Source organism: Perissodus microlepis, chromosome 23 (assembly GCF_051167445.1).
Source record: "Perissodus microlepis isolate ML-2025 ecotype Zambia chromosome 23, ASM5116744v1, whole genome shotgun sequence".
NCBI lineage: Eukaryota > Metazoa > Chordata > Actinopteri > Cichliformes > Cichlidae > Perissodus > Perissodus microlepis.
Window position 1 is genome coordinate 13,434,754 of NC_140482.1, and position 25,503 is coordinate 13,460,256.

The window sequence follows — 25,503 nt, forward strand, 5'->3', positions numbered from 1 at the left end:
ATTACACAAAGAGAAAAAGCAGGAGGAGAAATTCACTGAGGGATTAGAAAGATAATACAGGATGACAGTCAGTAAAATGAAAAAAAAAATGCTGCATAATGTCCTGCACTTTATAGACTGCAGAAAAATCCGATTTCCCTTAAGGAAATATTTCTGCGTCTTCCAAGGACATCCAAGGACAACAGAAACAATGTCGCATAGAGGAGTACACTGGTTAACATGCCGCTCTTGCATGTTAGCCTCAAGAGGTAAAGATTTACTGTCGTAACTCTATGATCCCTCACAAGCTGAGGTGCTAATGATGTGGAAAAAGCTGCAGAGCTCCTGTGAATCTGGAGCCTGTCGAGGCTTGTCATGTGAAGAATGCTGCTTTGGAACAAGAACGCCATTAAAAAAAGTGGGGAAAAAGCACCCTTGAGGCCAATCTTCAGCAGTGCGGGATCCACCTTCTCCTGTGTGTGTGTGTGTGTGTGTGTGTGTGGGGGGGGCATGGATCAAGGCAAGTTGCCAAGTGATAAATCAAATAGTAGTCTGAAGCAGTCTAAAGTTTAAAAATTCACCTGAATTCCACTTCCTGTGATACAAAACTGCTCTGTTAGTCTTATAACAAAGCCACAAAGTTTTTACAGTAACTACATTTAATTTAGCTGTGTGCATTTATCAAAACAACAGAGCTGCTTGACAAATGCACAGATCTGACACCTGTAATTTGAAAGAAACCACAAACATTTTACAAAGGAACGCTTCCAACAGTAATAATACATTTTTGCAATTACACTGATGTTGAGCTATGTTGTTTTTAATTGCTTGGGGAATCAATACAACTTTTGTGGGAGATAATTAAAATGATCTAAGGGCTGAGTCTGATAAATATTTTAATATTTTTCAACATTAAAAAGAATAAAATAACTCTGCTGGATGTTTCAAATTGTCTTAAATTTTCCACTTTCATTTCAAAAATGTCTCTGTCTGCATGAAAACACAAAAAAACACGTCACTCAAAATCATGCCAAAAGAACAGGTGGAGGCATAAATTTAAACATACAGAAATGTTGGCCAATCAGAAGCCCATAAACAAAAACACGCTGTGCAATCTGAAAAAGGACGGGAAAATTAAGAATAACAACAGGAAACATTAAAGCATCACAAAAACATGCTGTGTATGTCTTCTGCACAGTATAAGGAGTACATTTCTCACACTCAAATACTGAATGAAATATTTTTTGGGCCCAAAAATGTCAAAGATATCTCTCATGTGGAAATTGCTTTGGAAAACGAAAACAACATGAGAGAAAGTATATATCCACATGTGCTTAAAAGACACTGAGTGTGCATATATGAATGTGTGTGCCTGATGGCCTTGAGAAAACACAGACATACGAAAAGACTCTTTAGTTCCTCTCTCAGTGAGTCACTGACATGATGCCCTGGCTTTTTTCTTGAACCATCTCTGAAACTTCTGCTTTATGTGGAGATGTTCTCATGTCCTGTGCTGGATACGATCAACTGATCACAGCACGAGGTAATGAGAGCCATACCACACTGTTAATTTATGGAACTTTTGTGTTGAGTTATCATGTCTTGTAATCCTACACATCATCAATTTCCTGTCATTACATTCTGGAATCTGGAGCCCAGATGGATCTTTGTGTAGGTCAGTTTGTAGATATGAAAGGTATGAATGCCTTAAACAGGGTCAAAGGGGTTAAAAGAGTTTCCCTGGCTGTTTTTTTTACACAAAAAAGGTCAGACTTAAAAAGCATGAACGCTAACTCACCTTTGGTCCAGGCAGACCTTCTCCTATCAGCCCTCTCTCTCCTTGGACTCCCTGTGGTCCTTGAGGTCCCTGAGTAAAACAAAGGAAACTGAAAAGATGTCTCACATGCAAACTAGGTTGTCTCTGAAGATAAAATGTAATGTCCCTGCTTGGATGTCAACATTTCCTTCTGTTGCTTCTTTACTTGTCTCTTGTCTAAGGTGTGGTGACAAACTGGATCTAACCCCCGCCAAATGTTTCCATCTGGCCAAGGTATTAGCAAAAGATCCTTAAACAGTGAGGGGGGTTCACAGAGGGAAAGGTTTGCCTTCAGGGACTTTTGCCAGAAAGCTTTTTTAAAAGTCAGGTGTAGTAGTTTATAGAGCAGCAAGGTTCACATATATTTTAGGTTTTATTGGATGTCTGAGAGACAAGAGACAGGAGACTGAGGTTGGTGTTCCATGTGTTTCCAAATGTCAAAATTCTGATTTTTATTGTTATTCTTTCATATTTTCATTTTTTAAATTACTTTTAAGTTGTACTTTGGTTAGATTTAGACAGTACATTAATTTGGTTACATTTATCCAAAAAATATTATGTTGGTCAAAATAGACTTTTTAGAAAATACCAAACAAGTTATAAACAAAAATATTTCATAATCCATTTTAAGACAGTCCAAACACAAGATGACAATGACCAAATATTTCTCGGCATGAGCCATCATTTACCTGCAACAGAAGTTTAAAACTTGAATTAGATATTATGTGTAGCTAGCCCTCCTGAGTATTTGTTACATTTAATAAAAACTGTTGATGGTAAAAAAAAAATTTAAAAAAAAAAAAAAAAAAAAAATATATATATATATATATATATATATATATATATATATATATATATATATATACATACATACATATTGAAAGCCCTGAAATATAAGACTTTTAAAACCAGCTCACAATGTTAGCCTTAGTTTTCTATAGAGAGAAATTCTCCAAGCAGTTGTTGTTTTTTTAAGGTATCATAAAAACACAAAGCTAGGGCCGCAAAATTAATAACATTTGAATCTCAATCACGATTTTGGGTTCCCGTAATTAAATTAACATGACAGATTGATATTACCAGATCAAGTATTCCTCATATCAGCGCCTGACCACATGCCCGCATTCTGTATGGCTGAAGACATTTGTCCACAAACACAGTGAGTAACAAAATCTATAAGAAAATGGTCAACGTATTGCACAAAAGATACATTATTCCCTCAGCAATTATTGTTCTAAAGTTGCAATGCTTATGCAGGGTGCAAAACATTGCAAGGGAAAAAGAGAGGCATATCCCAGCTGTCAAGCACTTTGCTTTGAGTTTTAGTCACACTGATCTCAATGGTACAATTAATGTAAGTTAGATTGTCTCTCCAGGTAAAATATAATGTCTCTGCATGGCTGTCCATATTTTCTTCTTTCGCTTCTTTACATGTCAAATGATTCTATCATTCACATTTATACAGAAATAGGTCACTTTTTAAACTATTTAATACACTGCTGAAGCAAAACTGTATGTGTCTAAGAGGTATTTTTCTTCCTAAACATGCTCATAATGGTCTTTATTTAATGTCCACTGGACAAATTTTCACACCTTTCAAGGTTTACTCTTGTTTCTGCCTCCTTTGCCTTGTCCAAAAACAGAGCTCTTCCAGTTTAGCAAGCTAGTTGCCATAGTTACTCAGGTTGTTTCACCATTCACTATTTCAGCTGCTTGGAAGAAGGTACCAAGAGCAAAAAATGCTATCTTCTCGCATTTTATTTATTTATTTATGTATGTATCCAGAAGTTTAAGTACCCCCTAGACATCATTACTCCATACCCATTACATTGTACATTTGGCATTTTGACATTACATTGCCATCATCTACAATGCTAATGTGAAGTGTGAGTTGCTAGTTTATCTCACCGGTGGTCCAGGCTCACCAATTCCTAGAGGACCTGGAGGCCCTGGTTGCCCCTGGAAACCAATATCACCCTGCAAGAAAGTGAGAGGAGTGCTCATACAGGGTGAGAGTCAGGTGGATTATTATGCCTTTGTAACTTAATTTTCCAAAAGAATAGGGTAGCAGACTTTACCTTGGGTCCCGGAAGGCCAATCCCTTGTTCCCCTTGGATTCCAGGTGGCCCAGGAAGTCCCCTTTCCCCCTATAAAAAGACAAGCAGGGACAGACTTGTGGATACAAAGGCGCATAAACAGTTGCGCGTACAGTTGTAAACAACAGCAAAAACTAGCAAAAAAAATCCGAAATGACTGACTTTCTTTCCCACACCCACATAAACATACATGATCTGCTTCCTCTCCTTCTCAGCTGTTTTTAAAGGGGATTTAGTACTACGGGGTTCCTTCATTCCTTTAGCTTTATTGTTAAAGAATGCAATTATTCACGCAGAGGTCATAAATCACAGCTTTGCTGTGCAACAGGAGGGCCAGCAAAAGGCGTGAAGAGGCTGTAGAAATGTTAGCAGGCGCATACCAGTAGATTTTTTTTCTTCTGTTGCCCTTTCAAGCAAGTTGGGACAATGTTTAATGCCAGACATTAGTCTGCCATTCAGGTGATATAGGATGACAGCCAGATTATCAACATGAACATTCTTCCAAAATAATTAAGGAGGGAACACTTGGTGGGGGAGTGTGTGCTTATGGCAGAATTGGCAGGTATAACACGGGACTGGGGGCTTAAAAAGTGGAAACAGACAAATAAGCTGACAAGATAATAACAGATGAGCTACTTCAGAGGGCTTTCCAATGTTCCAGCAGGGACGGATCATAACTCACAATAAAAGCGTTCAAATGTATAGTCATTGAATCAGTGTTATCAGTTAGTAGAGCTACTTGACATTTGTGATGTTATTTATGCCGGCGCTGGATGAAGTTAATCAAATTGCATTTTAAATGTCAATGTTGTGCGTGTGATATTTTGCATCTGAAGATCAAACACTTTATTTATGTCACATTCTTCCATATGCAGCAAAGCGTTTCATGTTTCACCACTACTACTCCACAGGTACCAGAATTATTGGAGGCTCCTTTGATACAGCTATGTAAGACTTAACCCAAAGCAGACTTCAGAGGACTTTATGTGTCCAGCTTAAAAAAAAAAGTGTATCCTTTAGATATACATCTGGTTTTTAAGATTTTGGGTCACCTTTGATGAATGATTTTGGGCTGGAGAAGGGGAAAGGCCAGTCTCTGGCTCAGAGAGAATTCCATCACATATAAAGGAATGTCTGATTTATGTCTCCTTTAGTTCACTTTTGTACTCTCGGAACAAGTTCTAAAGACATGTAGTGCAGCCTTGTTGAAAATCAAATGAACTTATAGCCCTTCCACAGGGGCCACAGTGGAAGGTGGAGTGAAAAGGCTGCCACAATCAGATGCATCTATCTTAAATGTAAAAAATGCTTTATTCTCTACACAACAATCAAACAAAAGTAGGGACTGGCTTGATTGCTCAAAAATAAAGTTCCTCTAAAGCCACTTAAGGTGGCTCTGAAAGTGAGTGAGTCCTGATAGACTCACCAGTTAAAATGTCCAACATTAAAAACCTTATTTAGAGTCCATCCATCCGTTCGCTTCTGCTTATCCTTCTCAGGGTCCCTGGAGCCTTTCCCAGCTGTCATAGGGCAAGAGGCAGGGTACACCCTGGACAGGTCGCCAGTCTGTCGCAGAGAGCCATTCAGAACTACAGGCAATTTAGATTTTTCAATTAACCTATCCCCACAAACTACATGCCTTTGGACTGTGGGAGGAAGCCAGAGTACCCACGCAAACACAGGAAGAACATGCAAACTCCACACAGAAAGACTGATAGTGGATTGAACTCAGGACCTTTTTGCTGTGAGGCAACAGTGCTAACCACTGTGCTGCCCCTTATTTAGAGCATGGCACAAAAACTATTTTGGCTTCAACTGTACTACTGCTTTAATTAAGTATTTGGATACAGGCTTAAAATGATATTGTAGGTGTATCTATGGTTGCTTTAATTGACAGGTACACCTGCATGGGTATAGGTGTACCTACACAGGTGACTTAAGCTTCAACTCAACCAGTGATGCTGGTGCTTTTTGGAGAATTTTTACTCTCATCAGTGTTTTCATTGGGACATCTAACGATTTTATTTCATTTCTTTTTCTTAAGTAATTTCCCCATTTTTTTAACATAATTTTTAATTTCCCTGTGCCATGTTTTTCTAACATTGGTTTTCTGCTCTTACTTATAAACTGTTTTTCTTTTAGTCAATTTTCTGTCTTCACATTAATTATTGCCTTCTGGCTAAACCTGTCAGTTAGTGGTTAACTTATTGCACACCTGGAAGAGTAAGAAAATCAACACATTTTTTGTGAGTAACAAGAAAATTTTTTTTTTAAAGAAAAGCAATAAATAAAACACATTAACCCATTATTTCACATGAATTGTGTGACTTTAAATCCAGCCACCTTAAAATGACTTAAATCTACTGTATCCATTTGGAGATGTATTAACCAAAGTGGGGTTGCATCAACACTAACCAGATACTTACTCTGAATAGCCAATCACCTGAAAAACAAGTTAATACATTGAATGTAGGCTGGACTATCAGAATATCCTAACAATTCATTGAAAAGCCCTCAGTTGATCCTAAATGCTGCAGTAAAAGTACTTACAGGGACTGGAAAGAGAGAGCCTATTTCTCCTATATTGGTTTCCCTTCACTGGCTCCCTGTTAAGTCTAGCATCTCTCTTCTGTGGGCCAAACTCCCATGAGACAGCCTGTTTACCTTTAGAATAAGGCTTAAAAATTTCCTTTGTAATCAAGCTTAGTTAGGGCTGGATAAGGTGAGGTAAATGGTAAATGGACTGATTCTTACATAGCGCTTTTCTACTCTGTCTGAGAACTCAAAGCATTTTATACAACTTACCCACCCATTCAAACTTCTTAATTCAAGTACTCTCATCTACGCTTTTGATAAAGCTTATAGTCAGGGCTGGATCAGATCCTCCTTTAGTTACGGTGCAATAGTCCTAGACTGCTGGAGGCTTTCTCTGATGTAATGATTGTTTTACTTTACTCACCTTTACTCACCTCTTTTAACCCTCTATATGTTGATACACCACTTTGTATTTAATAATTAGTTATTATTAAAGTCTGGCTCTCTTCAACAATATGTCTTTTGTCCTGCCCCCTTCTCCCCACTTCCAGCTGGACACGGCAGATGGCTCCCCTTCCCTGAGCCTGGCTCTGCCGGAGGTTTCTTCCTGTTAAAAGGGAGTTTTTCCTTCCCACTTTTGCCAAATGATTGCTCATAGGGGTAGTTTTCTCAGTATTATTGTAGGGTCTTTACCTTACAATATAAAGCACTTTGCATAAATGTTGTTGAGATTTGGTGAAATATAAATTAAATTAAATTAAATTGTTTAAAACTGATGATGTTGGCAAAAAATTGCCAATAATATTGCAAACAGGTAGTGGGTAAAAAAGATGAAAAGAAAGTAAAAGCAAACAAATCTCTACCCATTATGTGAACCGAGGCTACACTACACTACATACTATCAGTATTTTAGATGGAAGCTTCAAACATGTCAACCACTGCAATTGGCTTCATTGAGACAGAGGAGTACTTACTTTTTTGCCCATCACACCTTCAGGTCCAGTATCACCAGGTGGGCCGGATAAGCCCTAAAAGTTAAATGAGTGTGTGAGTGACACACTTATATATAAGTAAGTAGTAGACTGAAGTAGTACATTAAGTTAATGTAAATTAATTATGGATAACATAGACCGACATCTTTGAAATAAAAATACTGTCCTGATGTCCTACTGACCTTAACAACAACATTCTAAGGCTGTATGGATAGGCTACACCTGTTGATGTGTACCTACCACTAACAGTCACTATTAAAAAAAAATTATACAATTTAATGATACAAATTTGTCCTCTTTTTTATCATTCTTAAGTGCATTGTTGGATGTTTTGACAGTTCATTTGGTACCAAGAGAAATAAAATTAAAATTTACCTGAAGTCCACGATTTCCTCTTGGTCCAACTGGTCCTTCAGGACCCTGTAATAAATGATATCTGTTAAGCTTCATATTCACAAGCAATGCTTTAGCAACTTTGTAATATTTGAACACATATAAGATTTGTTTCACAGCATTCAAATTGCAACATACTCTGTCTCCCTTAATTCCAGGTGTGCCACACTCCCCCCTCTCTCCCTGTGATAGAATAAAAAGTGTTAGGTGAGTTCTTTAGTATAGCATCATTATGCATAATTTAGGACTTTTATCCCATGTTTTTTCTATGACACATTTATGACACAGAGTGTAATTCCCAAGGATAACTTTATTATTGTACACTGGGAAATATGTAAACACAAGATTGACATCAAAGATAGTTGAACAAAGTTGTAAAACTGAAACAAAACTGAACTGCATCACATTTCCAGTATTACTGTATTATATCATGTACGGAGGATATAATTCTGTAGTTTCCCACAAGCATGGGGAAGTTTGCATAACCATGAAGACAGAGAGAGAGACATAAAGAGAGACTAGAATCTATACATTACCTTCTCCCCTTTGTATCCTGGTTTTCCCTGTGTGTACAAAACATCACGTCAGGAGGAGAAAGACAAAGAGAAAAGCGCTGCCATACAGTTAACAAAAAAATACTTCATACTTCTCATTCTACAACAATGATTTATGGAAGAGCGATGTTAAGGCTTTCACACTGAATTTGTCAGTCTTGACTTAGCCTTGACCTTACCAACTTGATTTAAGCTCACCTCTGCTCCAATTCGACCTGGAAGTCCACCGAGCCCACTCTCACCCTGTGAAAAAGGGAATTTTAGTTTAAAAAGGAAAGGCAGCCCACGTTGTTTGCATGTGCTTTAACTGTGTAAAATAAATAGTCTGCACCTTTTGTCCTTTTGGGCCAGGGCTTCCATCCTCTCCAGGACGACCCTTCTTGCCCTGTAGAGAAAAACATTGTAGCAAGGTTAAAGATACATAATCATCGACAGAGTAACATTTCTGTTTGTTAATACTTTGTATAAAATAAATATGTAAAATCTTATTTAATTAACTTTATTCCCAGTACAGATAGTGAATAACTATATTTTACTGTAACTACCTAGCAATACACCTTTAAGTCTGGCCCATGCCATCTCTTGCAGGAGACCCTTCAGCATGTTGAACAGCTGTCAGTGGAAGCGAAGGCCAATAAAATAGCCTTCCTTCTTCCTATTGCTGTTCTGCAATGCACAGTATAACAGCTCTTTTTGTTTAACAGAAACATGTTTCCAGTTCATCACAGCTGCTGAGTCTGGGAGCAGATGAGACAAAAGAGACGTGGTCTGCATGCGAGTGTAAGTCCGTAGCCGGACAACCGTCTGGTTGTTTTTGCTGTTTTTGTGTTGTGAACTATGCATGTTCTTGCATTGTAAGTATACGCCTTCTTGTGTGTGTCTGTCTTCATACAGTGTTTCCGTCAGTGTGTGCAGATAGACACAGCTTTGGTTTTGGAGCATTAGGTTTGAGAGGGTAATTACGCTGTTCTCATCCTGTGAAAATACATCAAAGAAAAACTGCTGTGTCTAATTGAAGCTGACCTTCTCGCCACAATAAAAGATATCCTCTTGTCACGACATGGCTTTGGCAGGCAAAGGAGGTCTTTCATTGTGACATTGTATCTGCTGAGATGTGTCCTCACACAATCCGAAGTTCACGGGTTGCTTTAACAGATGTGATTCTACAGATTTCTCATGTACATTTAGATCATTTCTGAAAAAGTCGCTAGAGGATTGTACTCTAACTGCTTCAGGGTTGTTTGAAACCATAAGATTTACTAAACTCCCTCCAAAAATGTGCAAGTAGTCTTTTGGCATAGATACTGAGTTGTTATCTGTGCTGTGCTTGTTATCAAGAAAGCCAGTTTTGGGGTCACTGTCTTTTCAGCACAGTAGAAAAGTATGGATTATGACTGTAAAATAAATGATAACAATTGAAAATTGATAAATGAGGTGATTTTTATAACATTATTTAGGAGCAATCATTACAGTTTAGCTCATTTTTATTAAATATAATTTCATAACTTTATACTACAGAAATTCTTACATAGTGGCGTTTCTTAAATGTCATTCCAATTTTTTATTTTTTGATCTGGAAAAGCAGAAAATACAATTTTCTAATGACTAAAGCTAAAAATGTAACTGAAGAAAGGCTGTTTAGCAGTGTACTCGAGCTGTTTAACTTCTTCTAAATTGCATTTCTCTGAGGAAGATATTTAGAATTCAAATGCTGCAGTTATTTGCTTCTGTTAAACAGAGCTCTATAGTGAGTGACAACCCCAACCCTGGTATGTTTGGAGGCTTTCGGTGAGTGAGGCTCAAAACTTAGAACACTGTACCAACTGTCTAGTAGCCTCTAGCCTCTGGGGCTTTTCTGTTGCCAGCGATACTGGTACATTACAAAAAGTAAATAATGAAGAGGACCAACTCCAAACTCTTTAACTTCATCTAAAATCATCAGGTAAACAGTTAAAACGTGGACATATTTGGGTGTTCCAACATGACAATGTTCCCAAACCCACATCAAAACTGATTTTTGAATAGATAACACAAGCAAGATAAAGCAAACTATTAACTTTTTGGAGTGGGCATCCCAAAGCTCTGACCTCAGCCTTATTGAAACTATGATTAAAAACAGGGTCTCTATCAGGAAACCAACCAATGTAAATGAACTATGAAAACAAGTTTGGTCAAATATGCATCAGAATGATACAGGAAGCATCTGGTTCAGATTTGACTTACTAAAGGGCATCCATCCAAACACATGTATATATATATATATATATATATATATATATATATATATATATGTGTGTGTGTGTGTGTATATATATATATATATATGTGTGTATATATATATATATATATATATATGTGTGTGTGTGTGTGTGTGTATATATATATATATATATATATATATATATATATATATATATATACACATATATATATATGAGCCAGTATATGTAATTTTAATAGCTCAGTCAATTTTTTAACTGTACTGGCAACAACTTTAAAATTAAACATGCTAACTGAGGTCTGTAAAGTCTGAAAAGTAGCTCTTGGGCTTTTTTTTTAGTAATTTCTTTGAGCACTGCAATATTTAACATTTGGGTGAAATTTGGGAATTTGTGAATATTTTCTGCTCTCAATAATCTTGCTCACTGTACAATGATGGACTACAAGTTATTTGAAAATGGCCATATAACTCTTTCCAGATTGATGCAGAACAATGATTGCTTTTTTAAGGTTACTGATGATGAGTCTCCTGCTTTGTGTTAACAAATATCTGAATGCTACAGACTAGTGAACATTCAAGATCCTTGTTTTTATAGAGGTCACACCTGGTTTTGAGCAACTCTGTAAAATTAAATTCAATATTTATCTTTTATTTATATGTAAAATGCAGTTCTTGTCCTTGTGTTGTTACATAAGAAAAAAAGCAATGTTACCCAATTTTATTTATCTAATTACATATTACATACTTTATTTAGTAATTTTTGAATATTGGACACTTTTCTGCTCCATAGACGTTGGCATACTCACAGCAGGTCCACTGGGTCCCCTCTCACCCTTCTCACATGCACATTTGCTCTGCAGGGGGCACTTCAAAAAACAAGAGAAGAAGAATGAGATGGACCATACAGGGGCATATATAACAAAATATGTCTGGAAAAACACGAGGCTCAAGACTTACCCCTTCATCAGCCACAGCTGTCTGTGATGGAAGAAACAGAACAATATCAAGATGTTGTAACCTTTTTTTTTTTTTTTTTTTTTTTTTACATATATACAATTCAACAGAGTAGCTCAAAATTGAAGGTAAGACAATATTCTCAGTATTCTGGCTTCAAAAGACACATCTAAAGACACATCTGTTATTAGAGGACCTGAGTGTTGCTGTTCAATGAGAACTAAAGATAAAAGACAAGTTCTCAGCTGGGACAGGACTACATGATTATGACATACAGATGCTGACTGTACAAGGCAATGAGATGAAAGTCGTGAGTGTAGATGCTGCTGGGCTGTTGCATGCCATGAGAATTCAGTCTGTCAGATCCAGTGTTCTGGGAACCTTGGTGCAAGTTTTCCATAAAGATTTTCCTTTGTCATGTGTACCACCTGTGTCAACAGTAAAGCTTAAGTTTGAAGCCTGAGTGGCATTTGAGGGGCTTGTTGAATGATGAAGCATGCTTGCATGGGTTTGCTGTGTTGCTGTATTTACTGCACCCAATTTTCCCACAAAGAGTTATAATGTGAAGCACATGTTGCTGCCAGTAGCCTGGAAGCATGTCTGGAGAATGTTTCAGAGCAACACATGCTCCAATTGTCTTGGCAGAAATACTTATAAAAGTTAACTTACCTAACTTAAGTCAACATAAAATGTTTCTTAGTTTCATCACGTTTCTCTACCGAGTTTTATTGCTAATGACAGCAGATCTATTACCATGGCAGCCGGTAGCAGGTGTACATAGGGGATGCAATAAGGCAAGAAATCAAAGCAGTGGGTGGTAACAATGGCAGCAGCAGTGGAAGTGCTTATTCAGTGCCTTGAGATACTAAAGACATTTGATTTGGAAAGCATCTGTCTGTGTAATGGCTTTTTGAAGATTTTATCTGTCATAATTCTTTTCCCCTCTGGAAACAGGCAAATATCAAACATACATGCAATTTCACAAGCAGTGTAAGAGCCGTAGGTATATGGTTTCTAGCCAGTTCAGAATGATAACGTGTAAGTCTGAACATGCATGAGCGTAGGCTTTTCTTCCATGGTGCTTAAATGAAAATGTATTTAGAAAACTATAATTGGGCAATTTATATTTTTGTGCCATGAAAAATTAATTGCACCCTGCATGATTTCTTAGCGTTAGTGCGTATTTGTCAAACCCCCAAAAAGCAAAAAATGAAATGTTGCATCAGGTTAAACACATTTTAGTATGAGAAAAAGCAAAATGTGGTTCTTTAATGATTATTTAAGGGGGGGGAATCCAAAGCTTAGTTCATTTTCACTAGGCATGCCCAGGCTTGATTAATGCCATACTCGATAAATCCTGAAATCACTTAAAAAGAACCTGTTTGACAAAATGAACTATGCTAAATGATCTCAGAAACTAACACATCATGACTCTTTCTTTAAAAAAAAAAACAACAAAAAAAAAAAACTGTTGAAAAACAATGTCAAGAACAGAGTCTGGAAAAACTTTGGACTCTACTGACCCACATGAAGAGCCATTATCCACAAATGGAGAAAACTAGAAACAGTGGTCCAAAAGTGCCTCAATAACTAATACAACAGGTCACAAAGGAACCCAGAACAACATCTAAATGTCTGTGAAGGTTCTCAGTCATCAAGGTCATCGAAGTCTAAGGAGGGTCATGGACCCCCTATTGATCCTCTACCTAATCACACAAGCCAAGGTGTGAAAATGGTGTGGGTCACAATCCAAGCCAAGGTTTCGGGTGAACCCACTGACCCACACCCATTTTCACACCTTGGCTCGTGTGACTAGGTAGACGATCAGTGGGGTGCATGACCCTCTTGGGGGACACTCCCATAGGGCTTAAAATCTGGGACTCTCCACCAATTGCTCTACGAACTCATGAAGCTTCTCGGATGAGAGGTGAAACGTCTTCAAGAAACTTAAATAAGTCCAGACGCTTTTCTTTCCAAGCTCCTTAAACAACAACATCTAAAGAAATGCAAGCTTCACTTTCCTCAGTTAAGGTCAGGAAGAAAGAGCCTGGACAAAAATGGTATCCATGGGAAAAGTCCAAGTCAGAAAAACACATAAAGGCTTGTCTCATAGGAAGGCTTGGGCAGCATTACAGCTTAATAACTTAAATCATCATTTTGTGTTTACTCTGGTTATCTTTTTTAATATTAAAATTTGTTTGATTATCTGAAACATGTAAGTGTGACAAATGCCAAAGACTAAAAAATCAAGAAGGGGGCAAATTTTTTTTTTTATTGCGGTGTACCATAAAAAGCTAATAAGCCAGTCTGGAATCTACTTTGTTTGCTATAGTGTAGCATACAATCCAAAACAAGCAAAAACTAAATGTTGTTTTTACTCACAATTTCTTTAATAACTTTTTCCACAACGTTTCTGTCCTGCAGGTTGTGAAGGTAGCGGGAAGCTGGAGAGTTAGCAATTAGCTGCAGCTGTGCTTTATTAGCCAGCTCGTTGGCTTCAGGCGTGATTCCTATGGCAAAGAAACGGACACCCTGGTTCTTGGCATCAGCCACAGCTGAAAATATGTCTGGATTCCTTGGGTGAGAGATGCCATCAAAGAGCAGAATGGACACCTTTACGCTGCTGGTATCTGACTCTTCTGAGTAGATGCGGGTCAAGTTAGTGATGGCATAGGTGGTGTAGGTGCCGTGGCCAATGTACACAATTGGAGAAATTCGGGTCTTAAAGTCTTCTGTGCCTCGCCACTGTTTGAAAGTCTGCTCTATGATGACGTGACTGCTGTACTGAAGGAGGGCTGCACGGGAACTCAACCCCCGTCCAGTCTGCAGCCGCAGGCCCTGCAGCCGGTCCATCAAGTCTAAGGCAAAGCGCTTTTCCTGGGCATGGTTGTCCTTGGCGCTCTCTGAGCTATCGATAAGAAAAGCTATCTCCAAACTGCAGTCCTCATCAACAAGCGCTGCAAAGAGAGGAGTTAGGCTTTATGAAACATGCAATAGCAAAAATATCAGCTGCCTTAAACTGAAATCTCTCAGCTTTTAAATATTAATGAAGCTATTAGTGAAGAGGCAGGAGAAAACAAGACAAGAGAGCAGAGACGACACGTAGCAAAGGGCCTCAGGTCAGAATCGAATCGCATTACATTATATTATGTTTAACATATTACATTATGTTATATATACATGTATATAACAACAGTTGAGCATTAAATTATAAAATACATCTACACTTAGAGTAATTGTTAAAACTGACAAAAAGGTGATAACACTGTTTTTCACAGTAGGTAATGGTGGTGTCCTGGATAGTAGGATATGCTATAAAGCATGGATATCATGTGACTGACAGGTTAATGACCATGAGCATCTCTCAGTTTCTCAGTCAGATTCTCCCCTCAATCCTCACAATTGCATTTTCAAACAGCATGACAGCGATGGCCAAAATTCTAAGTTGAATGAGACTCCGAACCAATGAGTGACATCAACTAATGTTTAACATTTAAAATGCAGAGCGTAAAGGACCAAGCAAGTATTTAGCAAACGAAGCACATGTTGCATTTCACTGTTAGAGGACAGCTGTTAAGCTTCACAGCAAACCTCTGGATACAATGAATTTTCCTGTATTTGTTGGCTGGAAATTTTCATTTTAATGATTTCATACCCAGCCAAATGCAAAGACCCCACTGATCACAGTCAAACAAATTTCATTACTAGGGGTGACATTTTTATCAGACTGTCCTTGAGAGGGGGGAAAGGTGATTTATTGACTGTTATAGGCCGATCGCTTTTCCAGAAAAGTGTGATGACTTTGTGAATGTGACATGTCATTTTAAAAAGAAAATAAAAGTAACTCAACTTGCTGTGCTAACCTTGGTGGAAGGAGGTCACAGATCTAATACAGGCTGAGGATAAATCACATTAATCTTCACGGGAATATGTCACAGAGAGAATGTGCCTGGGGAAACAGGACTCTGAGCGAATAAAACATTTGGGTAACAGAGCACTGAATGGTCATGAGGGAGATGGATGATTCTGAGAAGCCTCAGAGATACGATCAATCCAAGTGGATTGCATCCTGCAGCGATGTCCTCGTTGAATATCATGTTCTACTTTTTACACATGTAGCTGTACTGTTTCCTTACCTGAACAAATTCCACACCACTTCCTCCAAATTAGAGTAGACTCTGGTTTTCTTAGAAATGCTTGAAACCAAAAACTTACATTTGCCATTTTGAGGTATGAAGTTTGAAGAATATACTTTGTTCTTCTTCTTGGGGGTTACCGCTGGTTCTTCATCGCCCTCTTCATAGTCCTGTGCCAACAGACCCTGAAGTCCCCACAGCAGCAGGAGCCAGTGCATGCAGAGGACCATGACTTCTCTAACAGGGGTAAAGGCAAAACGATTAAAAAAGAGATGCATTTGAATACTGCGCACAAAACCCTGTACACACTCACAGAACAAGCTTTAACAAGCATAAATGTTTAAGACTCAGCCATCAAGCATGCATACCTTGCAGTGTTGCTGACTCCTTAAGAACGTGTGCTCTGTACTCTGTAGCTCTCCTGGCAGTGAAATTCAGGAAAAGGTTTAAAATAGGACAAATAAGAATTTCTTCAGTCAGAGTAAGTTTGATTCCATGTCCTGTACGTCATGTTTATTGGCCTGTTGCAGAAGTTGTTGCAGAGTCTCCAGATGCAGCAGGCAGCATATAGTCACACCAGAAGCTGAAGCAGCAGTGAAAAGCCCCAAACCTTTATTCTGGCTCTCATGGGACTCCCATAAATTCAAGCCATCCCCAAGCTTGCATTAAATGAAGAGAAGTCCGGCCCTTTTTCTGATGATCGCTCCCTTTGGGTGAGAGTGTGGGTGGGGTAGAGAGGCAGTTACAGACATTCTAGAAAGACATGACCGAGCAACCAGTAACCTTTCCCTCTAAGCTCATTTTTTTGTAATTGCTGGTTGGGTTCCAAGTGAGTATTTATCCATGTTTTCAGTGTGTTTTGTGGCAGTAGGGCAATTTAGGACATAAAGATAACGATATTATAATATGTCTGGTGAGAAAATGGTCAATCTATCTAGTTTTTCAATATACAAGATGCCTCACTCATCCAAGCACTTTTTATACACCTAAGTGCTTTTTTGTGTTACATCCTTGCCCAAGGATACTTGGTCATCCAGATTCGAGTACCCAGAGCTTAAACCACCACCCTTCTGATTGGTAGTTGACCTGCTCTACCTCCTGAGCTGTAGCCTCTCCACTGGTGTTACTCTATTATCTAACTGTCAATATGACTGGACCATTGAAGGTAAAGCCCTTTTTTCAGGTTAGTTATTTCAGGTAACTATTTTGCCTCTTGGAGCCACTGTGAACACATTACAGTTTATAGATGGATGACAGAAGCTCATCTAAAAATGTCCCATTGACCCCCTGCTGTATATGTTATTAGCCTTCCATCTAAGCCAGTAGTATTTATTTAGGCTACACTTTGAGCATTTTAATATTTATTCATATTTGTGTTTACCTGATAATTGTAAGTCCAGCCTTTTGGCTCAGATTTTGGACCCCACCATTAACAGAGGTAAACATTTAGCTCATTGTTTTTCCTGTCTGAATATACCGCTAATGTATATTGGATTTTTAGAACCTATTTGTGGCTAAAAGGAATAGTAAGAGTAAAAGAAAATAAAGCTGGAAGTCTCCATCAAGCCAAGGGAACAATCACTCCATGGTCATTTTCTGTAGGTTAACCAGTGCAAGCAGCCCCGTTCAAATGACCAAAGTCATTTGATGCAGTGTTATTGCAATCAGTATAGCTGTTTTTAAATTAGTGTGTTCTCATGGGCTCAACTTCACAATAATCCAAAAAACTGGAAAAGTTCAGGAAGGGAATCTCTTAAGGTAACACACCGTGCAAAAGAAGTTACCAGAATCCACCTATGAAAACACCCAGAGCAGTTATCTGTTTTTCCTTTGACTTGATTTCCTGACATTTACAATACTCCGAACTAAGTAAACTAATAAGAATATTTACAGACCAATTTAGTCTCTACAGGTAAATACTAGTGTAATATATTTCTGAGAGTACATCTGGATGGAATTTGCAATATTCATTTATTTATATTGTTCAGAACCAGTAGGTCTAATTTGGACCCACATGAATCCTTTTCAGTTCCAAAGAAAAGTTTCATAGCTCCTGAAATATATTATAATATCTGTGCAGTACTGGATCAGAGGAGTTTTGTATTCCCAGGCTTTAACCATATAACTTGAACCAGACTCCCATAACTCAGAAACTGGAATAACACTTGGACTAAATGAAGAAATGGATAGGCTCAATACAGCAGGAACTCAGCGTAATTGGCAGTCCACAAATATAATCAAACAGTATATGAGCGACTTTGGCCTTTGCGATGCATGGCGCTCCCTTCACCCCAACAGTAAGGAATATACTTTTTTCTCACATGTTCATCACTCCTACTCTCGTCTGGATTATTTTTTGGTGAGCAGCTCACTGCTGAGTGACATTTCAGACACTGAGATTCACCCTATAGCTGTCAGCGATCATGCTCCTGTATCTTTAAAACTAATGCACAAGAATAACACTACGCCAAGTAAAAACTGGAGATTTAATTAAATATTTTTAAAAAGAATGGACTCTATATTTAGACTATAATGACACTCCCGGAACTTCAGCATCTGTTCTATGGGAAGCAGGGAAAGCTGTGATGAGAGGTAAAATAATTTCTTTCTCAAAAACAAAAATATTCAGGAATTAGAAAAAAAACATCAAATCCCTAGAAGAAGCCTACGTGTCACACCAAGATCAGGAAACATTGAACAAATTACGCAAAACAAAACTATAATTAAATGAGATAATTGATTAAAAAAAAAATTCTTAGTACAAAGACTACGCTTACAAAATTGTGAACATGGTAATAAATCCGGTCAATTTCTAGCAAACCAGTTAAAATAAAGAAAGAAAAAACAACTATATGTGCTGTTCAAGATTCATCTGGGAACACAGTATATGACCCAAAACAAAAAAACAACATTTTCAGGGATTTCTATAAAGCGTTGTATTCACCACAAATAAACCCATCTAAAAAAGAAATTGATCAGTTTTTGGACAACATAACTGTTCCAAAATTATTAGACACTCAAGCAATGGCAATGGATTCACCACTGACGCCAGGTGAACTCCAGGAAGCCCTGATAAGTATGCCCAATAATAAGGCTTCGGGTCCAGACGGCTTTCCTGCAGAATTCTACAAAGAATTCTGGACGATTCTAGCACCAGTTTTTTACAGAACGTTGTTGGAAATCAAAGAAAAGGGCAGACTTCCATCAAATATGAATTCTGCAAACATTAATCTCCTGCTAAAACCAGGCAAAGACCCTGTATATCCCTCAAGCTATCGTCCAATAGCCTTATAAATGTAGACCTTAAAATAATCTGCAAATCTCTCTCAAAGAGACTAGAGAAAATAACCGCCCTCTTAATTCATCCTGACCAAACTGGTTTCATAAAAGGTATTCACTCATCAACAAATACTACTTTGATTACTTAATTTGATAGACTACTCATACAGTAAAAACATCGAAACTACAATATTTTCTTTAGATGCAGAAAAAGCATTTGACAGAGTTAACTGGAAATTTCTATTTGCAATTTTACACAAATTTGGTTTTGGATCCTCTTTCATTAACTGGATAAAAAATATTATACAATTCCCCAACAGCTTGTGTCAAAACAAATGACCAAACATCCTCCAGCTTCTGTCTCCTGAGGGGCACCAGGCAGGGATGCCCACTTTCCCCTTCACTGTTTGCAATTTTTATTGAACCACTAGCAGCAGCAATTAGACAGAATTCAGTAATTGAGGGCATAAAATGCAAGAACGTGGAACATAAAATCAGCCTTTATGCGGATGATGTGTTACTTTTTCTCCAAAACTCACAAACCAATATCTCTGGGGTGATTGAATTGATAAACTCTTTTGCCAGAATATCAGATTACTCAATTAACTGGTCAAAATCTACAGTCCTTCCGATTAATTGCTCCTTCCATAAATCTTCTTCTACACCACTGCAATCGGGAAATATAAAATATTTAGGTATTAATGTTTCTCCCAAGCTTGCAGATCTAACTAAATTAAACCATATCCCACTTTTAAAGAAGGTAGAAGGCGATCTGGCTAGATGGAAATGTCTACCCATATCACTCATGGGAAGGGTTGCCGCTATAAAAATGATGGTCTTACCAAAAATAAATGATTTATTCTCAATGATCCCAACTAAACCGCCACAAGATTGGTTCAGATCTCTAGATTCATATATGTCCAAATTCCTTTGGAAAGATAAACCCCCACGTATAAGCTTAAAAACACTACAAAAGACCAAGGATAAAGGAGGATTAGAACTACCTAACTTTCAGCACTACTTCTTAGCCAACAGGCTTCAATTTATCTCAGGATGGCTAAAACATACCCTCTTAGATGAACCTTGGCTAGATGTAGAACAAGCACTTTGCAATAATCTAGAGATTTCAGACTAGGGCTGTGCAATATGACCAAATATAACATTTTCTGTAAATTCTGTGACTCTCGGGCAGCTCGACTTGCGGGAAGTGTTTACAGCTGCGCGTCATGTACCTGGAGTCGAGTGTTTTAACCGATGCATGAAACGATACATTTTTAGACATAAGTTGTAACAGCCGCCGTTTTCTTTGTGAGTATTTATTACACAGCGTGCTGCGGGGAAAAGCCTGTTCTAACGTTTGAGTCTAAGGTTTATTTTTTAGCACCTGGTGGCTCTTTTTTACGAAGCCCCGCAGGGGACATGGGAGAAAAAGAAATTAAGATGGACTTTTGTGAGATCTCGCAAAAGTTTTGCGAGATCTCGCAAAACTAACTCGGGATCTCGCAAAACAAACTTGGGAGCTCGCAAAACTTTTGCGAGATCTCGCAAAAGTTTCATACATCTCCGAAAACGTCGGAGCACTTTTGCAAATATGTGATGTCTTGACGTTTACACAACTACATTCCCGCCTCAAAATATCTTAAAAGTGTATTTTGTGACCCAGAAAGAGTAATATTACAACTAAGTAGCTGCCGCCATTGTTGGAATTCAAAAGTTTTGCGAGATCGCGAGTTTGTTTTGCGAGATCTCGCAAAAGTTTTGCGATGTCCCGAGTTAGTTTTGCGAGATCTCACAAAACTTTTGCGAGATCTCGCAAAAGTCCATCTTAATTTTTTTTTCTCCAATGTCCCCTGCGGGGCTCCGTACTTTTTTACTTCTCATCCGTAAATAATCTGCTCTTTCATGTGATTCCGTTTATTTTGAAAAGTCTCAACAGGATCTTGAGCTTTATTGTGAAAGGTTTATGTGGAACATAAACAAGCGGACACGCGATGGTGTTACCGACATGAATGCTTCAAAAGCGTCAGCATCAGCTCTTCTCTGACAGCATGGCGGGAGTTTCTAAAATTGACGGAGTCTTCATTAATCCCATGCAAACGTACACCTATCTGGAACAACCCTGACATATTACAAAACAATAATATGATAAACTTTCCAGATTGGAGTGGTAAAGGAATCAAATACTTAGAACATATATTAGAAGGAACAGAATTTATTTCATTTGACAGACTAGTTACACAATATGGGATCAACAAGAAAAGATTTTTAGAATATCAACAAATTAAATCCATAGTAAAAAAGAAATTTAAACCGGGTCAAGTTGAACTACAAACACCACTAAGTGTGGCACAATTTCTTACTCTTAAAACCCCAAAATTACTTTCCAAAATATACAGAATGCTTTCTAAAACAGATGAATCAATATCACTTCCTATTGCAAAATGGGAAGCGGATTTATCAGTTAACTTAGACCGAAACTTCTGGTCTCAGATATGCTTAAAAACCTTTCATTTAATTAGAAATCCCAGTCTTCAATTAATTCAATACAAAATACTACATAGAGTACACTATACAGGTCATCGGCTGTTTAAGATGGGCTTTACGTCTACCAACAACTGCTCACACTGCCAAACCAATTCACCGGACAATTATATCCACGCTCTTTGGTTCTGTCCACCAGTTCAGAAGTTTTAGGGCGAGATATGTGAAGACTTATGGAAGTGTCTGAAATGTAACATTCCAACTTCCCCTTTAGTGTGTTTGTTGGGCAGCTTAGATAATGTCACTACAGAAAAGAATATAGCCCATATGGTTTTCACTGCCCTATGCATAGCCAAGAAAACAGTCCTCGTGAACTGGAAAAATAAAAATAATCTTAATTCTAACCAATATAAAAATTATCTATTAGATTACATTAGTCTTGATACAGCCTCTGCCACCACATCAGATCAATTGCTCTGGGCTCCTTTGATCAGCTCCATCACCTAGTGGGAGTGGGGGGGTCATAGTTTGGTCCCACCTTCGCTGTTGTGATTGGTGTCGGGGTAGGGACAGGCTTGGGGCGTCAGGGGATTTCCCAGGAGCATCTTCCTTGGAGGGCTCAACCCGGGGTTGCGGTCATGGCCTATTAAGGGCTCTGTTGGCTCTTAGGTGACGGTTTCCTCGTGGCTGCGTGCAGCGGGGCTAGGGGAGGGTCTGTGCTGACGGACGTGGGTTACTGACCTGGTAGCCTGGCTGCTACGGGCGTGAGGTTCTGGGGGTGCTCCGTCTCTGGGCTGGGGCCCTGGCTGGGCCTTGGGGGCTTGGGTCCTGGTTGGTGTGTCGCCGGGGTTGTGGGCGGGTGGGTGTATGGGGGCCCAGCCCTGGGGCAGGGTGCCACCAGTGCATCAAGCCACCTGGGGGGCTCTTCAACTGGTGGGGGAGGCTGTTATATCTTGCAGGAGGTCTCCTCTCTTCAGGAACTCACTCTGCAGGAGGGGGAGATATAGGAGAAGGGGAGGAAGATCTCAGCCTGGGCGTCTATTGTCTTGTGTAGTCTGGAAGATGAGTGGATGACGGGGTGGGTGCAGTTTTCTCTGTGGTGGGGTCGGGTGGGCTGTACTGGGCTCTGTGGGGCTGGGCGGCGCTGCTGAACTGGGCCCCGGTCCGGATGGGCCTGGGCCCCCTTTCCCTGGCGGGTTGCAGAGTATGGGGGTGCCTACTGGGGTCAGCGGGGGAGCTGGCCCCAGGGAGGGGTCACCTGCCCCTCCCTTCCTTCCCTCCCCATCTCCAGCTGCCTCCACCACAATCACCCACACATGCAGGGCCTTAGGGTAAAGGTGTGTCACCAGGGTGCAGGGGAGGCATCCCCCCCTCTGTCCCCTTCTGGCTGCCTGTGCCTCAATTTTATCTCACAATTTAGACATTCACATTACTCACACTCTCATAACACAAACATATAGGATCTTGGGGGTGGGCACGCTACACGGAATCCAAAAGACCATCAGGGTGTACAACCTCACCCCTGGTGTCGTTGCCCACCTCTCAATTTTAAATACACGTAGACACTGAGGGCTATCAAGAGGGGCTATGCGCTTACCTGCTGCTCTCTGGAAGGTAGCTCCATGCTCTCCTGGGTTTTAAATGCACCTTAGAACACACATGCATCAACACTACATATGAGCGGGCGGAGGGAGGTTTGGAGTCTTCACACACCCGCGTTCTCTGCTGCCTGTTGGAGCGGGGGGGCTAGGAGGAGGAGTTGGCCGTCTGATTGGGGTCTGGAAAGTGGGGCCTCCCTGCTGCTGCCGAGTCAGGGCAGTCTGCTTTTCTCCACCCCAGGGAAAAGGGTAACACTACCTGGGTCTGGGTGCAGTTTCCCCCTCCAGGGGCAAGGGTACCTAGACCTGGGGCTTAGAGTACGCTTGGGGAATGTGACTGTGTGTACAGTGTCTCTTTATGTCTGTCTCCACGTTGGGTGAGTGTTGAGTAATTGCATATGAGAGCATGAGGGTGGGAATGGATGTTTGTATCTGTGTGTGCCTGTTTGTTTGTGTCAATATGTCCGGTTGGGTATTAGAAGTCACCTCTCTAGGGACATCTCAGGCCCTCCAAGGTATGGAGGCCTATCTCCTCCCACCACTTCCCCTGCCAGCGGCAGATGCCCTCAGACATCGGTGCGTTGGTGGTTCTTTGTGTCCGGGGATGGGCGTCCAGGTACACACCAGCTCACTCCTGGTGGCTGGGGCTCGCTTGGGCCACTTCGGGGGTGGGGTGCCCTCGGCCTCTCGGCCTGGGGCTCGGTCACTCTGGCACAGCTGGCTGCCAGCGGAGCTCATGGGCACATCACTGCAACCCCCCCTGGCTTCTGCTCCGCGGCTGCTGAGTGACCCCTCATCTGGGGCTCTCCTCAGCTCTTTCTGGGATAGTGGCGCGGCTGCCCCTCTGTTGGTCTTCCTAGGTCTCTTGTGTTCTGAGGGTCTCTGGATGTCTGGAGTTTTGCTCTCCTCCATACCTGCTTCATGCCCTGGAGGACGGGGTTATGGCCCCCCACTCCCTCTAGCAGATCATTACATGAAGGAACCTTTTAAATACAAGCGCGCCCATGCTCACAGGTGTGCACACGGGTGCTCACACACACAAACTACACCCTTTTTGGCTCCTACCTCAAAGCACACTGTGCGCTGTCGATCTTGCTATTTAAAAATGTTTAAAAAATCTGTAAATAATTGCATTCTGGTGTTGTTTATCAATCAATCAATCAAATTGATTGATTGATTGATTGATTGATATTCTACTCAGCATCACAATGTTTTCTGTAAACCATAAAAAAATTTCTGTACACGAAGGTTTTGCTGGTTTAGTCTTCGCACCACCTGAGTAGAAGAAAAAGAAAAGAAAAAAAAAAACACTTGGTGTTGTTATTGCCTCCTTTGTTACTGAATTTAGGTAAAGGTAAGCGGTCACAAAAAAATGCTCTCTTTCAAAGATAACGCTTATTAAATCTTATTCGGCTCCCTTTCTTTCAAGTTTCAAGTGCTGATAAAGCAAAGCAAGAAACTCTTGAAGTTACTTTTGTCGTTTCTGCTTCTGCTTTGGATATTTCACATGAATCAAGGGAACGTCTGTTGCATAGACTCTTTTTTTTGTTCCATAACACACACCATATGGTAAAACTAGGATGCAGCATAGCGCTGAATTTCAATATGATACGTCTAATAAAAAAGAAGGGCCAAAAAATTTAGAAAACCTTCTGAAAAACTAAACAAACAGCTGCAAATCCACAAAACTCTCATGACACTTTTTTGAGCTCTGTTTTCTCACTTTTTTGTATTATTAAAAACAGGTTGCATTTTCCATCTATGAACTTTTATTTGTTGATGGTTTTCTAAATGCAACACCCACCATGACTCTAAATTTCACAACAATTAACTGACATTCATTGAGAGCATGATAATAAATTAATAAAGATGATCCTATCTGAAAGTGTACTGTGATGCTCTGAGCACATGCAGACACCACTAAAGGGCATCAATAAAGAGCAGGGCATGGTATTTTTATGCAGTGACACAGAATTGAATTTTAATGAGCAAATAGCTTCATTGGAAGAAGTGTATGGCAGATCGTTCTTTTATGACACTATGGAAGAAACCACTTAGCTCTTTGAAATTCCATAACCCCTCCAGACATCTTTCCGGTGACTTTAGTTTAATCACTGCTTTTACAAGATAATGCATGATCTTTAAACAGATAGTTACAGCACCACAGATGCATGACATGCGAAGCTCTTGATTGTCGCATCAATGCATATCACGTATTTTTAAGATTGTTTGGAGCAACAAAACACGCATATGTGTCCCAACAAGCCCTCGCATCAGTGTGGTGTAAAGGAGAGCTGAGGGCTATACCACAGTGGAGTCAATAGCTCAGGCTTTTGGTTGCCATGTAAAAGGTTTTCACAGAACTCTTTGCAGTTCTACATCGACCTAAATATGCCTTTACAGGAACTGAGAGATAAAGCAGCAGCCAGGTCCTGGTAATCAAATGAAACTGATTAACTGATCATCAGT

General features: G+C 39.6%; 1 protein-coding gene across 1 annotated transcript in view; it reads right to left on the reverse strand.

Moving 5' to 3' along the window:
• LOC146361027 (uncharacterized) overlaps positions 1–16,308 on the reverse strand; it is a 33,806-nt gene extending 17,498 nt beyond the window's left edge. The window contains exons 1-14 of the mRNA XM_084922148.1: positions 16,045–16,308; positions 15,756–15,913; positions 13,923–14,497; positions 11,544–11,564; positions 11,393–11,452; positions 8,697–8,750; positions 8,564–8,608; positions 8,348–8,374; positions 7,950–7,994; positions 7,794–7,838; positions 7,401–7,454; positions 3,874–3,942; positions 3,704–3,772; positions 1,778–1,846 (exon numbers count right to left, since the gene is read on the reverse strand). Of these exons, the coding sequence (XP_084778274.1) occupies positions 1,778–1,846; positions 3,704–3,772; positions 3,874–3,942; positions 7,401–7,454; positions 7,794–7,838; positions 7,950–7,994; positions 8,348–8,374; positions 8,564–8,608; positions 8,697–8,750; positions 11,393–11,452; positions 11,544–11,564; positions 13,923–14,497; positions 15,756–15,906 (1,284 nt within the window). The 5' untranslated portion in view covers positions 15,907–15,913; positions 16,045–16,308. The remainder of the gene's footprint in view (positions 1–1,777; positions 1,847–3,703; positions 3,773–3,873; positions 3,943–7,400; positions 7,455–7,793; positions 7,839–7,949; positions 7,995–8,347; positions 8,375–8,563; positions 8,609–8,696; positions 8,751–11,392; positions 11,453–11,543; positions 11,565–13,922; positions 14,498–15,755; positions 15,914–16,044) is intronic.
• Between the last annotated feature and the right edge of the window lie 9,195 nt (positions 16,309–25,503).